The following is a 15,538-nucleotide window of genomic DNA, read 5'->3' on the forward strand; positions in this document are numbered from 1 at the left end:
CATCTAATAGAGGAGTGTGGTGTTGGAACGACCACAACCTATGACCTGAGGATACAGATGGATAAACTGTTGAAGTTCATAAACTGAAGAACAGAACAGATGAAAGATAGAAAAACACTGTGTAAAGGTAAAAATTAAGAACTGGAATGTGTATTGATGGAGTGAATCAGAATGCATCACAGTGAACACATGCCACTTAATGGTTTGCTGATCATGAGACAAGCAAAGTTCTTTCATGATGAACTGAACATGGAAGGGAACTATGAATATTCAGCAGGCTGGTTGAGTAGATTTAAGAAAAGACATGGCATTAAAATGTTAAAGGCGAGTGGTGAAAAAACATCTGCTGATCACGAAGCAACAGAGAAATTCATTGACAAGTTTGCAAAGATCATCGCTGATTGAAAACCTGGTGCCAAAACAAGTCTTTAAAGCTGATGGAACATCACTGTCTTGATGGTTTTGCCCCAGAACACTGGCAATAGCTGATGAGACAGCCTCTACAGGAATTAAGGATGCCAAGAATAGAATAACTGTGCTGGGATGCATTAAAGCAGCAAGCATGCATACTTGTAAGATAGGCAAAAGCATATGTCCTCGTTGATTTAAAGGCGTGTATTTTTTTTACCAGTCCATTATTATGCCAACAGAAAGGTGTGGGCCACCAGGGATATCTTTTTCCGATGGGTTTAGAAAACATTTTGTCCAGCTGGTCGCGCTCATTGCAGGGTACCTGGACTGGATGCCGACTGCAAGATTTAAAAAAAAAATTCCATGTCAACTGTTCTGCTCATCCTCCAGCTGAAAGTCTCAACAAAGATAATATTCATGTCATGTACCTTCCCCCAAATGTGACTTAGTTAATTCGGCCATGTGACCAAGGCATCCTTAGATCACTGAAGAGTGAATATAAAAACACTTGCTGGAGCAACATGCTCTCAGCAGTGAACAGAGGCTTGGGTGTGGAAGGTTTCCAAAAGGAGTTTACCATAAAACATGCCATTTATGATGCTGCTAATGTGTGAAGCAAAGTGACTAAAGACACAATCTCTGGCCTGCTACTATGTTCCTTGACGTTGAAGGAGTCAATGGTGAATTTGAAGGATTCCATGTGTCAGGGAGAAAAAAAATACCTTCAGAGTCCATCAATAAGCTGGAAAAAGAGGATATTGAAGAAGTTTTTAACATTGATAATGATGCTCCAGTTGCTCATTCACGGACCGATGGTGAAATAGCTGAGCTTGTTCTACATCCAGGTGACCGCGTTGAAGTGCCTATACCTGGTGAAAATGTGTGATGAACTAGAGCAACATTACAGAACAAGAGATCATGTCATTGTATAGAATCAAAGACAGACTGCCAAGACAAAAAAAGCATTGTTAATGAGGCAGATGACACTGGAGGAAACCTTGGAAAAGCCAGCATGCAGAAATCCTAGTGTTTGTCATTGCATTTTGCAAGCAGAGATCGCTTTTTTTTGGTAAGAATTAAACATTATTTCATTTTTTTCATCCTTGAAAAAAAAAAAAAAAAAAACTGTTGTTATTTGTTGTTGCTTAACTACAGATAAAAGTGTTCTGCTGATGCGACTGGTCTGTTTAGAGAAAATACCCTAATATCCAAAAAAATCTGCTTAACCGAGATAGATCCGGTCCCAAGCATTTCAGATAATCAGAAATGCACTGTACAGTAATTGCTCCCTTCCTATTTCTGACTTCACCCACACTGACTCAGTAGACACTCCCTCTGCAGCATCCTCCCTTACTATAGCTGTGATAATATCCCATCAGTCATGCTACTCCACCCATACCACCCCCCCCCCCAATGCAGTATTTATTGATGTGATAGGGTAACACAGTAGCATAGCTACTACCTCAGAGTGATCATGTGATCATGTAGGTTTTCTCCACACACACAAAAAAACCATTTGGGTTAATATACAATTGGAACAGGATAGTTCAGGAGAACACAAGGAGAATAGATTAGAGGGAAAAGTAGTAGAGGAATAAAATTGTTCTGTGAAGCTCCATAAACTTGATGGGCCAAAGGGCATCTTCATATGTCACAAGATGATGTGGATATACATTGTGTTTATACTCATTCTGAACACATCACTTGATCCTTGGAGCTTTCCATTTCATTCCAACTCCATGATGAATTATCAACATTCACTAAAAGATGTTTCTCGGACATATCAACCTCAAAGCTACTGAATGCATAATAATCAAAACTGGTACTTAATTCTTAACTGGTTAGTTAATTGACCAATAGATTTAGCTACTTGCAAATCAAAATTTCTCAAAACTCCTGTCACTGATTAAAAGATCAACATTTTTCAGTCACAGTAGAGAATAGGCCCTTTGTCCCAAGTCTTCCACGCTGGCCAAGTTGACATTCTCAGCTTATACCATTTGCCTGCATTTAGTCCATATTTTTCCTAAGAACTTTCTATCTATAAATCTGTTCAAATGGGTTTGAATGTCGGAATTGTGTGTGCATCAGAAAAACTCTGCAGTGCTAAAAAGTGATAAAGGGACACTGAATTTTTATTTCAATAATTAAAGCTTCAATAATTGCAGAAAAACAATATTTATTTTGAAGCCCATGACATTTTCAATGGCACTTTGAAAGAACAATTCTGGTTCCCAGGATCCACTAAAATGTAATAACTAGAGATAAAAACTAGTATCAACAGGTCGACTGAGGATGCCATTTCTACAACACTTCACTCTGCCTTGACCCACTTGCACAGCTCCAACTCTCATGTCAGAATGCTGTTCATTTACTTTAGTTTGGCATTCCCTCCAAAATGATCGCCATACTTCACTAGCTTGGTGTCAGCTTATCCTCTGCAATTGGACCTTGGTCTTTTTGACTAACAGACCCCAATCTTTTAAGCTAGACCAGTGGTTTTCAAACGGCCCATCTCGCCCACCCCTCCAAACTCACATTCCACCTTAAGCAATCTCTATGCTATAAGTGCTGTGATTAGTAAGGGATTGCTTAAGGTGGAATGCAAGTGGGAAGGGAAGGTTGAGAATAATTGCTCCAGACCCAATTGTTACAGAAATTTTTTGCTTGAGAAAAAACCATTGAGTTTCATTCTCTTCCCTTCATTTCTCACCTTTGAAAAATGAAATTAAAAAGTGTGCTCCAAGGGTGTGTGCTGAGCCCTCTGCTGTATTCCCTTTTCACCTCTGACTGCATTCCTATGTATGGTTCTAATTCCATAATCAAGTTTGCAGATGACACCACGGTGGTTGGCCTGATCAAAGGGGATGATGAGATGGCCTATAGGGATGAGGTCCAGCAACTGGCCACATGGTTAACACTCAGCAGACCAAGGAGATCATTGTGGACTTCAGGAGATAGATCCGTGACTTCAGGAAGCCACACTTATGCCCCTATTTACATCAATGGATTTGTGGTGGAACATGCATCAAGCTCCAAATTCCTTGGTGTCCACATTTCAGATGATATCACCTGGTCCTGAACTCCTCCATCCTGATCAAAAAGGCGCACAGCGCCTTTATTTCCTCTGGAGCATGAAAAAAGTACACTTTGGTCCCAGGATATTGATGAATTTTTACCGCTGTACCACTGAGAACATATTTACCTATGGCAACTCAGTGTGGTGACGCAATTGCCTCGTATTGGACCGTAAAGCACTTCAACTGGTGGTGAAAACTCCCCAATGGATTATCAGCATCTAATTGCTCACCATTGAGAACATCTATTAGGAGAGCATCATCAAGGATGCATCTCACCCTAACTGTGGACTTTTTAAACTCTGCTCCCATCTGGTTGTGCTACTGGAGCCTTCAGTCTCGAACCAGCAAGGTCAAGAGATTTTTTTCCTCACCCCCCTCATCAGCCCAAGACTGTGACCCTGCTGAGCCTTAAATCACAACACTGAGTGATACTGCACTCACATTGTACTGTCAGTACTTTTATAATTGTTTTCTTGCTGAATGTGTGTTTTTTATATTTGCACAGAGTTATTTGTATATAGCATTATTTTCTTTTAAACCTCTGGTTGGATGCCATTTGTATTTCATTGTGCCAAGTCAAATACAAAGCCAATGACAATAAAGTTCAATCTAATCCAATCTAAAAGAGGGCGGTTTCATACAATTTATTCAAATTCATTACATTGATTGGATTTTTTTTGTGATGAAAATTATTGACGACTTTTCCATTTGAAACAAGCATATAACATTTTAACAAAGTAGAAAATGTATTTCCCCCATCCTATTTCATCAACTTGAATATAGAGTCTGTAAAGTCCTACCAAACAGCCGCAAAAGATGCTGAGCTCCATAGATGTACGAGGGTGCAGGAGGCTGTTCAATTAATGGATAATTATCTGGCATCATTTTCCAAGATAAAACCTATTAAGCCCAAAACAAAAAAAAATATTCTCAATCACATTCATTGCTGATTCAAAAATTTAAAAGAAAATTAAAAACTACGTCAGTTCCAATTCCAAAAATCAAAACCCAATCAGTAACACATTTTGTTTGAAACACGGAAAGTCTATAGATGCTGTGATATTGTAGTTAAAACACAAAAATACTGAAGGAACTCAGCAAGTCTTGCAGAATCCATAGGCGGTCAAGATCTTTTTTTTTTTAAAAACCCCCAAAAATTGACTATTTACAATAAATTATTAACAAAAGTAAACTGTTCAAAGTCTATTCCCCCCTTAAATTTCATATACATACATTTCCATTTCTGTACATTGTTATATTTATTCCTCCTCTCTCGACTGCAGAAGGAGATGCTACAGGTCAGTCTGGAGTTGGCTCAGATTCCTCGGTCTCTGATTTGCACTGATAAAGAACCTTGATGTTCTTCTTGGTCCCTTCCCACAAGTCACTGGGGAGTCAAAGGGTTTCACAGTTCTCCAACCAGCATACGTCTTCTTTAGTTCCTCTATGTTCTCGAGATCAGCACCTCATGTTCAGCTTTCACTTTCCTCTGCCTGCTTTTTGGTCCTCTTGTAGGTGAGAGAAAGTGCAAAGGAGACAGTGGTCGGAGAAGAACTCCAGCGTGACATCAATGATTCTGACCATGATGGCCTTCAACACGAAGGCAAAGTCAATCCGAGACTAAGCTGCGGGTGTGTTCCACCTGCAGGGTTGCTGCTGGTGTCGCACAGGTGTACACCCTTTACCACCTCCACCAGGTATCTGAATGAGCTGTCTAGTCTGCTATCAGCATCGCCGGATTGTCCAGCCACGTCGATTATGCAATTGAAGTCACCAGCAAAAACAGCCGGTCTATATGTTGCCAATAATGGTGGGAACTGCTGGAATACAGCCAACCTCTTGCTCTGCAAGGGTGAGGCAAACACATTGATGAGTCAGAGTGGAGGGTCCACCACGAGGAGATACCCCAATCACCTCCTTAACTTCAGTGATTACAGAGCTGCTTCCCCACAGCAAAATACCCAGACCTGATGCATGACAATAGTTCTTCCCCTCAACCATACTGAGGGCCCATGGAGCTACCATTGAGATTACCTCTAATAGTTCCTGAGCTGGGGCACCCCACACTCATGAAAATCACATCTGCCCTGACTTTGGGAAAGTATTGCAAAGTGTTCACATATTGTGCAGTGTATTTGACACTGCGCACATTAAGGGTTGCTATTTTAATCTCCAGTGTTGTTTATTGCGTCTCCATTTTGCAATCCACACAGTCCAGTGTCAATTAGCCAGAGTCCTCATGCCCACCACTTTGGTGAAATGCAGCACTGATTCCAGGCTTAGGAATAGGAGATGATCTTCCTTTGACCAACGTTTCAAGCCTGAGCTCAACGTATGAGCAAAAAGCAAGCAGGTGCTGAATAAAAAGGGTGGGAGAGGAGCAGCACAGGCCAAGAGGCAAAAGGTGATAAATGAATGTGGATATAAAGGTGAGAAATGATGGGGGTGGGGAGGAAGGGAGGGCATATGGATCTGAATGCAGAGCTAGCAGAAAGACCATGGAGGTGGGGAGGGGATGTAGAGGGAGAGAGGGCACTACAGCATTTCTTGTGGTCACAGGATAGGTGCTAAGTGCCAAGAGGGCGATCAGTAGGAAAGGAGGAATAGATGAGGGAATAACATCTGGGTAAAGGCAGAGTTGATGGACCGCACAAAAAAATGCTACATTTGCGCCCACATCTCCTCCACCATTCGGCGACCCAAACAGTCCTTTCAAGTGAAGTACCCCACCTGTACATCTGTAGGGGTCATCTACTGCATCCAGTGCTTCTATTGTGGTCTCCTCCACAACAGAGAGACTGGGAGATTGCTTTGCTGAACATCTTTTTCTCTGTCCACCACAAGAGTGGAGATCTCCCAGTGGCCACTCATTTCAATTCTCCATCCCAGTCTCGTGCCAACATCTCTGTCCACGGTCTAATTCACTGCCAGACTGAGACCACACACACAAATTGGAAGAACAACACCTATTCAAGCTGGGCAGCCTCCAACGAGATAGCATTAACGTAAGACTTCTCCAGTTTCTGTTAGACCCCACACATGTTCTTACCCCTTCCCCATTTTTCCTTTTCTCTAGCTGTCTCTCTTTCTCACTGTTCCCTTTCCTCCAGCTCTGTATTCACAAAGTCACAGTCCTTCCCTGATTAATTCTCACCTTTCCTCTCTTGTCATCCTACCCATGTTCAGTCATCACCTTTTGTCTGTTGGCCTGTGCTGCTTCTCCCTCAGCTTATTTTTTAAATTCATGTGTCTGCCTGATTTTTGCTCATTTATTGATGAAGGCTCAGACCCAAATGTTGGTTGCAAATTATTGATTGTGACTAAAGTATATATTTTGTTTTAAAAAGTTGCTTATTTATCTTTACCTCCTATGGAGCTGCAAGACCTGCTGAGTTCCTCCAGGTTTTTGGGGTTTTCAGCACATTTTGTTTGCTTATTCATGCATAGCTTTGGATATCATTTTGTGTTCATCCCCAATTGCCCCTGGACTGAGGTGACAGTCAACAGACAAATACACAAGGAAGTATAAAGTCACATTTGGATTAGGATTTCAGATTTCTTTTCCTGAAAGGCATCAGTGAAACAGATGGTCTTTTTAAAAAGACACGAGTGGATTCATGATTGACATGACTGAAACTAGCTGTCACTTTTCATTGTAGATTTAAAATACTTAGTGTAAATTGCTCACCTACAACAATGACATTTAACCTCCCATCTCAAGATCAATGTAACTAACTTCTGGCCGACAATCCACTCACTTCGCCACTACACCATTTTATGCCTAAAAGATTCCCAAACATGCTTAAGATAGAGTTCACTTAAATTTAAAAAACAGTCCATTACCAAATTTAACCCAGCATTTGAATTTGGTCTTTTAACAGAGAGAAAAAAAAACTTCGAGTCACAGCCCTTCCCTGATTAATTTTCACCTCCATTCATTCAGAAATTCTGTGCCAACCTAATTCGCAAAGAATCCAATTCAAAATTCTTTTTCTTATCAACAAATGGCTTCATGGTCTTTTCTCTCCTTAATCTGAATCTTTATTCAACCATTTTCCTCAGTGCCCCCTCTGCTTTTCATGTCTGTGGTCCATTTCTTGTCTTCCCTCCTCCCTCACAGATTTATGGTTAAAGTTTATGTCATTAAAACTACAGTTTAGAATGAACTTATAACACTTCCAAACTTTAACTTCTCGAGATTCTATTGTTCACTCAATTCACAATAGTTTTTCAAAGAAATAATTGGGAATACAGTTGGAAGTCAAATCTTTCATTTTTATCTATAGTTTATTGCAGTTCCAAATGAAGCTAGGCTAAACTAAATGCCTGAATTTGAATTTCACATTAACATTTTTCAGTAAAAATTTACAGTATTCTTAGTTTCCAGTAATGGCACTAAATTATAGATTGTTTCAAAGAGAAGAAATCGATCAATTTAGAAACAAAACCTAGAGTTTTACTTTAAATATCATGCCCACAAAACATACCTCATTTAATTCATTAGTCCTTCTGCTATCAAATACTGCCACCCCTTCCTTACTAGGTGTGAGGGTGACAGGAGATGAACTCCCACTGTGGACAGGTGTTTCTTTAAAAATACATTCAAAAGAAAAGAAATTAACATTTTTCACAAGATCCCAGGAAGAGAAAACATGAAGGGCTAGCTTCATGTATGAAATACTGCACTTGATAATATTAAAGATTATTAAAGATAATACTTAACTCAAATGATCACAAGAAAGAGCAACACGAGTGATTTTATTTTGGAAAATATCACATTTAAAACATCATCATCAGGGGTATTGCTGGGGGACCGTGTCAATACTAATTTATCGTGTGGAATTAAACTCAAGTGTTCTGCTACACATAAATTAACAGAAATTTTGCTTCCATCAATCTGGACTGAATCCATTTTTTCCCCATTGTTTAAATGTGATTCAAACAAAAATAGTAATTCACAACAATGAGATTTTAAAATCTCTGTACCACTTTAATACGAGTACTGTGTCTCTTCCACCAATAGGAGCATGACATAATTGAAATCAAGACCTCGGATATAACAAGATGCACAAACCTGAAAAATGGTTTTCTAAATTAGAACGTTAAAACACTTACTTTTCTCCAAATGTAAAAGTAGCCTGGGCATTTGGGTGGCAGATTCATAAAACCGGCGCTTTGACTGAGGAGATGCACTGCTTTCAGATAACCTATCACAACCTGATGCATGCCTTGTAGATCGTCTCAATGACTGAACTGATTCAGGATCAATCCTACGTCGCTTTGGTGTTGAAGGGTCTCCCGACATAGGTTGGCTGTCTGTCGACTGAGGTGTTGATGGGTTCAGAAGAGGAGGAGGACTTGGTGAATGTTCCTTCTGAGGTCTATTACAAAATTTAATAAATAGTAAAAAAAAATTATTGGTAAATATCAAAGGATGAAAAACCTCATTAAAAAACGTAGAAAATTATTAAGGCTTACAACTTAAGGAGGAATGTCAACAATAAACCCTGCTGGACAAGGAACAATTTAGAACCTTAAAAGTTTCAAAAAAATTTATTCTATCCATGTTTGTGTTTTATTAAAAGATTTAAGTATTTTTCCACTATTTAATAATAAGTAAGATAAATTATTTATCGTTAATTTTTGTAATAAAATATAATTTAAATAAATGGCTTACCTTTAACTTTGGTGGGTAGAGTAAATTGTATAAAAATTAATATATTTCCTAGACCAGTATTTTTTTCAAAATATACCTTGTAATGTTTCTAGAAAGTTTTTTTAAGGATTTGAATACAATGGTTAGGAAATTTTTACGGAAGGGAAAATTAGCAAGAGTTACTATGCTAAAACAACATGGAAATATGAGTTAGGTGGTTTGCAACTTCCACATTTTTTAAATTATTATAAAGCTGCTCAATTAAAAATTATAAATAGAATGTTTGATTTGGATAGCCCTTTGACTTGGGCAGATATAGAACTAAATAGAATTGGAGAAGATAGAAGAGATTACTTTATATATAAATAGAATGGTAAATTAACAAGTTTTTTTTAATCACCTATTTTATTTCATTTGATAAACATTTGGGAAGGGGTAAATTAAGAATTTGGTAATCAAGGCAAATTGTCTAGATATATTCCATTATATCAGAATAAATGTTTACCTTTTACTGTTAATAATAACCTTCTCAAAATTTGGGATCAGAAAGGAATTAAGATGATAAATGATCATATTGAATGGCGGTGTAGGCTTGAAGGGCCAAATGGCCTACTGCTGCACCTATTTTCTATGTTTCTATGATTGTTTTGAACTGAGTTGTTATTGATCATTTGAAAGATTGAAGGAAAAAATATCAAATACCGACTCATACACTTTTTTGATACTATCAAATTAAATCAATGTCATACAATTATTTTGGGAGACATTTGCTTTTACCTAAAGAGTCGAAATTTGAAATGTTGATTCGTGATGGAGAGAAGAAAGGTTTTATTTCTGAAATGTATAAATTACTGCAGCAGAAAATGCCTAAAATTGAGTTGCATAAATCACGGCTTAAATAGGAGAAGGATTTGGGAGTTGATCATTGAAGAAATATTTGTAGAGATAATATGACAAAGATTGTAAATGTTAGATATAGACTTGTAACCTATAATTTTATACATCAATTCTATTTGACTCTGGAACATCTGAAAAGATATAATTTGAGTGTTTCTGATTTGCGTAAGTTTTTACACTCAGTAGGGTCCTGTGATAAGGTTAGCTGTTTTTGGTATAGGGTAAGAGATTTCTTACAGAATATTTTGAAAATAAAATTTTCTTTAGATCCAAAAAAAATCAGAGATATTAGTGAAATGGGTTTGTTTTATAAATTAGATAAATTTCAAATGGCTTTTTTGAGATTAGCTTTAGCAGTGGCGAGGAAATGTATAGCTATTTCGTGGAAAGATCAAATGGATCTTAATTTACAAAGATGGCATTCGGAATTGAGATAGTGTATCCCATTGAAGATAATATTTATCCCCTAAATTATATGTATTTAAAAGGATTTGGAGCCCATATATGGACTATTTTAATTTGAAAACAAAGATAGCGTTTTGAGTGCCGCTGAGTCTCCTTAGCATATATTAAGAATTCTGCTTGGTATTCTCCTCTTCTTTTTTATAAGTTGGTAGGGGGTTTTGATGTAGGATAGAGGGAGGGTGTAGTTTTAGGTTTGGGGGGGGGGTTTGGGTTTTTTTGTAGTTTTTTTAGTCTTTTTTCTGTAACCATGTTAAATTTTGATATATTGTTATTCTTTTTGTAATCATGGTTTTTTTCTTATATAAATAAAATATTCAAAAAAAGTTTATATCCCTCCTGATGCTGATTATAAACAGGCACTTGTGGAGCTGCATGATGGTGTCAGTAAACAAGACAAAGCCCATCCTAACACATTACAAATCATATTTGATGAATTTAACCAGGCCTGTCTTAAGAAAATCCTGCCCAATTACCACCAGCACGCAATCTGCTGTACCAGAGGTGCCAGCACACTTCATCACTGCTACATCAAGATAAGGAAGCCATATCTTCTTCCTGAGACTGTATTTTGGCAGGTCGAATCATCTTACTGTACTCCTTCTGCCTTCATACAGCACTCACATCCACAGTGAAGAAGTGTTTTTAAGAGGCTGAATTTGAAGCCTATTAGCTACCATCTGAGCAGCAATAGGTCCATGGTAGATGGTTTTTCACTGGCTCTACACAAAGCCCTAGAAAACCTGGACAGCAAAGTTGCATACATCAGGATGGTCTTTATCAATTGGCAAACTCAAAAACTTAGTACAACACTGTGCAGACCACAGTCAGTGAGGATTGGCAAGAAGTACTGGAGCACCACAGGGCTGAGCCCCCTGCTCTACTCGGTGTCCACCGCAACTGAGTGACTTGATAGAACAATAACACCATCTACAAATTTGCTTATGGTACCATGGGACAGGGTTGTATAAAAAGAGGTGATGAGTCAGCCTACGGGAGGGAGATTGAAAACTTGGTTGAATGGTGTACTATCAACAACCTCGCACACAATGTCACCAAAACCAAGGAGTTGATTTTGTATTATAGAAAGGGAAAAATAGAGCTGTACGATCCAGTAATCATTGAGTGGAGAGGGTGAACAAATTTAAATTCTTGTGAGTCACTATCTCATAGACCCATTCCTGGACACAACACACAAACGTCATTGTGAAGAAAGCACAGCAGTGCCTCTACTTTCTCAGGAGTTTGGGGAGGGTTGATATGACATTGACAGCCTTGGCAAACTTCTACAGATGTGTAGTGGAAAGTGTGCTGCTTCGAGGACACCAATACTCCTGAGTGGAAAGCCCCGCAAAAGGTAGTGGACACAGCTTAGTACATCAAAGGCAAAACTCTCCTCACTTGAGAAAATCCACATGGAATGTTGCCACTGGAGAGCAGCAACAATCATCAAAGATCCACACCACAGGACATGATCTGTTTTCACTGCTGCCATCAGGAAAGAGATATAGGTGCCACATGACTTGTACCACCAGGTTGAGAACAGTTGCTACCCCTCCACAACAAACTAAGAAACCCATTTAAAGACTCTTTGCACATTATTTATTATTGAAATTTTTGGTGTATTTCATAGTTTATTAACTTTTCATTTTTTGTTTACATTTCTCTCTTTTGTAGAAGCATCTCTTCTTGAGTTCATTGTTTTTTGCCTGGCCTGCAGGAAAAAGAATCTCAGGGTTGTAGGGGACACTAAGTATATACACTAACAATAAATCTGAACTTTTAACTTTCATCTATTGAAGCAAAATTTCAGCTACTATTTTCATGGATGCACAGCATGGTTTAAACTCTAAAAAAAATAAAACTTTAAACATGCACACTTACATAAAATACATATACACACACACTATAACAGATCAACAACAAAATGTTATATGCATCAAATATATACACAGTGAACTTAATTAAGTCCAAAACTATAATTCCTCGATCCTGCAATAAAAATCTGAACAAACCTGCAATACCTAGCCCTCTCTATCTTGAAATATTTATGCAATTTTTTCTGAAACAAAACGAAGTCAACAGGCAGGCATGGCCAGCTCAGTGACAAACATTATTTGTTGCAAATTCCTAAACAATAACCACCTCTAACATGACAGAGACAAACTACCTTCCCTTGACATTCAAGATTCTTTTATTGTCCTGTAATAAAACAGATGTAATATCACATGAAATTACATTTAGTCTGAGATAAATCAAGAAAAGATTTGCCATCAGCAGAACCAAATCAGACTCCCTTCAGTGTCACTGAGTGTCCGTGGATTGGCGTCCAGTGCTCCCGTAGCCTCTGCAACCATGAAGACTTCAGTCCAAAGCATCAGCAACCCGAGCTCTCGATCAAAACCCCTGACACAATCACGAAGCCTCCAGCTTCCTTGGCACTCTCTCGTATCCCAGTTCCAATAACTGGCACCCCTTCAGCCAGTGTAGAGCCAGTCTCCAGCAGTCTGGTGTGTGTCCTCAGACAGCAAGTCGTCGGCATCTGCTTGGGTTCCTCACATCAAGTCAAAAACAGGCCACGGCCTGCATGTTCTTCATCCGCAGAGCCTCTCACTGGTCCATCACCATGTTCACCATCCTGTAGGGTCGTCTTCTCTGCTTCTTCTTCTCATATTGGGTGTGGGTGAGGGTGGAGTGGTCTCCCATTTTTTTGGTGCCCTGCACGTCCTCTTTTTATCAGAGTCTGTTACCCCTTGAGACCACTGCCAAACACAGGCACCATCATCTTGGGCCGAGACCCCACAGTCACAACATTTTTAAATAAAATAACGTCATTTCCTTTCACAGGTTGTATAAAACCTGTAAGGAGAGCTGTCAGTAGTTGGACTGGGTGGTAGAGCCCTGCGGTGAAGCGCTGTGTCTCCTCTTCCCATTCTCCGCGGGACCACATTAGCACCTTTCCACAGAGCCTCCATTTTTAAAAAAAATTCCACTGCCTACTTCTTAACCCGTGCCCATGTGCCAGCCTCACTTAACCTACACCAGCCTCATGGATGCCATGGTTACAAGAGCAGGTCAGAGTCTGGCCATTCTTTGATGAGTGACTCACTGTAGGCAGTTCACAACCTTTTTTCATCCTGGATAAGCACAACTCCAAAAATCTCAACTTGATCAGTACTTTATCCAACATCCTAAACATTTTTATCATCCAATACTACAAACCATATAATTTACCAAACCTACTGCAGTTAATAGCCATGCACTCAAGACAAGTAACATCATCACCAATAAATACAAGAGCACAGCAGGTGAAAAAGAATGCCACCACATGGAGGTTCCCTACCAAGTTGTCCACCATCCTGATTTGGAAATATATTATTGAGTCAAAATCCTGGAACTACCCTAATCACACTCTGGGAGGGAGAGGAAAGTGAGACTCATCTTCACCACAATGGATCAGTTCAACAAGACAGCCTGCACCCTTTCCTCTAAAGCAGTGGTTCCCAAGCTTTTCCTTTCCACTCACACACCACTTTAAGTATTCCCTAAGCCATAAATGTTCTGTGATTAGTCAGGGATTGCTTAAGGTGGGATGTGAGTAGGAAGGGAAGGTTGAGAATCACGGCTCTAGACCCAATTATTACTGAAATATTTGGCATGAGAAAAATTGTCATTGGCCCATTTCCTTTGGAGTTATGAAACCGTGCACATAACGAATCAATGAGGTGCGATTAAAACAGTGGTTTTCAAACTTTTTCTTTCCACCCACATCCTACCTTAAGCAATCCCGGATTAATCACAGAACACTGATGGCATAGAGAATACTTAAGGTGGTATGTGAGTGGAAAGAGAAAGGTTGGGAATCACTGCTCTAAAGGATGGGCCAGAAATGCTGACCTTATGAGGTGATGTCCAGATGCGGAAAAGCTAATATAAATATTTCTTTTCAGATACTTGTTTAAAATAAAGGGACAGTTTGACACATCTGCTTTAGATGATTTTGCATGTGTCCACAATCCAGGTCTGCAATTCATTGATGTAGGATCGAATATATTGTTGGATAGACCATCATTCAAATGAAATGTTCAACTATTCATCTGGAATAGGAAATGGTGCTATGTGATGTCGTAAATCTTGGGTATTCAGATTAAACAAAAATACATTCCCTATTGACAATATTCATACAGATAGCATTTATCTAAACTGCTATTTTTAGGACCAAATTGCATACAAAACATCTGCAGCATCTATTGACAATTTTGCACATTTCAAAAATGAAGTGACCATCTTAAGATGGTTTAAGGATGCAGAAATCACAAGAGTACATTTTCTCTTTTTTAATTATCTATTTTCCCTTTGGAAAGAGACTCAAATTAATTACTGCATCACTGATACATGTACAGAGTTAGTTTACTCTAAATACCTATGGGGAGAAAAAGGGATGCCTTGAAGTGGAATGTTATTGCAAAAATATAATGGGTTTTCCTACCTGTGTGATAATGTTTCCTTGATTGGAACAAAAAATTTGGATGAAGTAATTTTCTTGAACTGGGCATGTTCATATTGATAGAGCAATATCATCGGCAAAGTAAAATCAAATGTAATTCTTAAACCATCCACCATTTCTTTACAGAGTTCCACACTGCAAAGAAAAAAAAACAACAGCTTCAACACTGGCCAACCCTCCTTCACTACTGTCATTATGTTAACTATTCTAATTCTTAGTTTCTGGATCAGATCCATATATTTAAGGAATCATTATCATTACCTCCTGCCAAGCTCACACACTAGTCCATGCCTAGTCATGGCAGTTGAGAGACAGTGCTTATTGGGAGATCAAGATAAGTGGCTATGGGAAAAAAAAAGGCTGGTATGATCAGGGAGAGCACAATGGCTCCTCAGGCAGTACCGGAGCCATGGTAGTTACTGCAGTCACAGATACAGGTCTTGCTAGGACTCTGACTGATGGATAGCATGGTGCAACTGTGTGTGCCAGATTCCCGTCGACCTCTGAGGAACGAGCAGCTTGTGA

The 15,538-nt window shown here is 38.9% G+C and overlaps 1 protein-coding gene across 8 annotated transcripts in view; it reads right to left on the reverse strand.

Annotated features, from left to right (window-relative positions):
- Nucleotides 1–15,538, reverse strand: part of LOC138738866 (MSL complex subunit 3-like) — a 42,933-nt gene that overhangs the window by 7,328 nt on the left and 20,067 nt on the right. For 7 of the 8 annotated variants that reach the window (XM_069889979.1, XM_069889980.1, XM_069889981.1 and 4 more), the window contains 4 exons: nucleotides 14,996–15,148; nucleotides 8,607–8,872; nucleotides 7,979–8,079; nucleotides 4,292–4,391 (listed from right to left, as the gene is read on the reverse strand). In XM_069889979.1, the coding sequence (XP_069746080.1) occupies nucleotides 4,292–4,391; nucleotides 7,979–8,079; nucleotides 8,607–8,872; nucleotides 14,996–15,148 (620 nt within the window). The remainder of the gene's footprint in view (nucleotides 1–4,291; nucleotides 4,392–7,978; nucleotides 8,080–8,606; nucleotides 8,873–14,995; nucleotides 15,149–15,538) is intronic. The other variant, XR_011341829.1, reaches the window with a different exon arrangement.

This window comes from Narcine bancroftii, chromosome 7, assembly GCF_036971445.1.
Source record: "Narcine bancroftii isolate sNarBan1 chromosome 7, sNarBan1.hap1, whole genome shotgun sequence".
NCBI lineage: Eukaryota > Metazoa > Chordata > Chondrichthyes > Torpediniformes > Narcinidae > Narcine > Narcine bancroftii.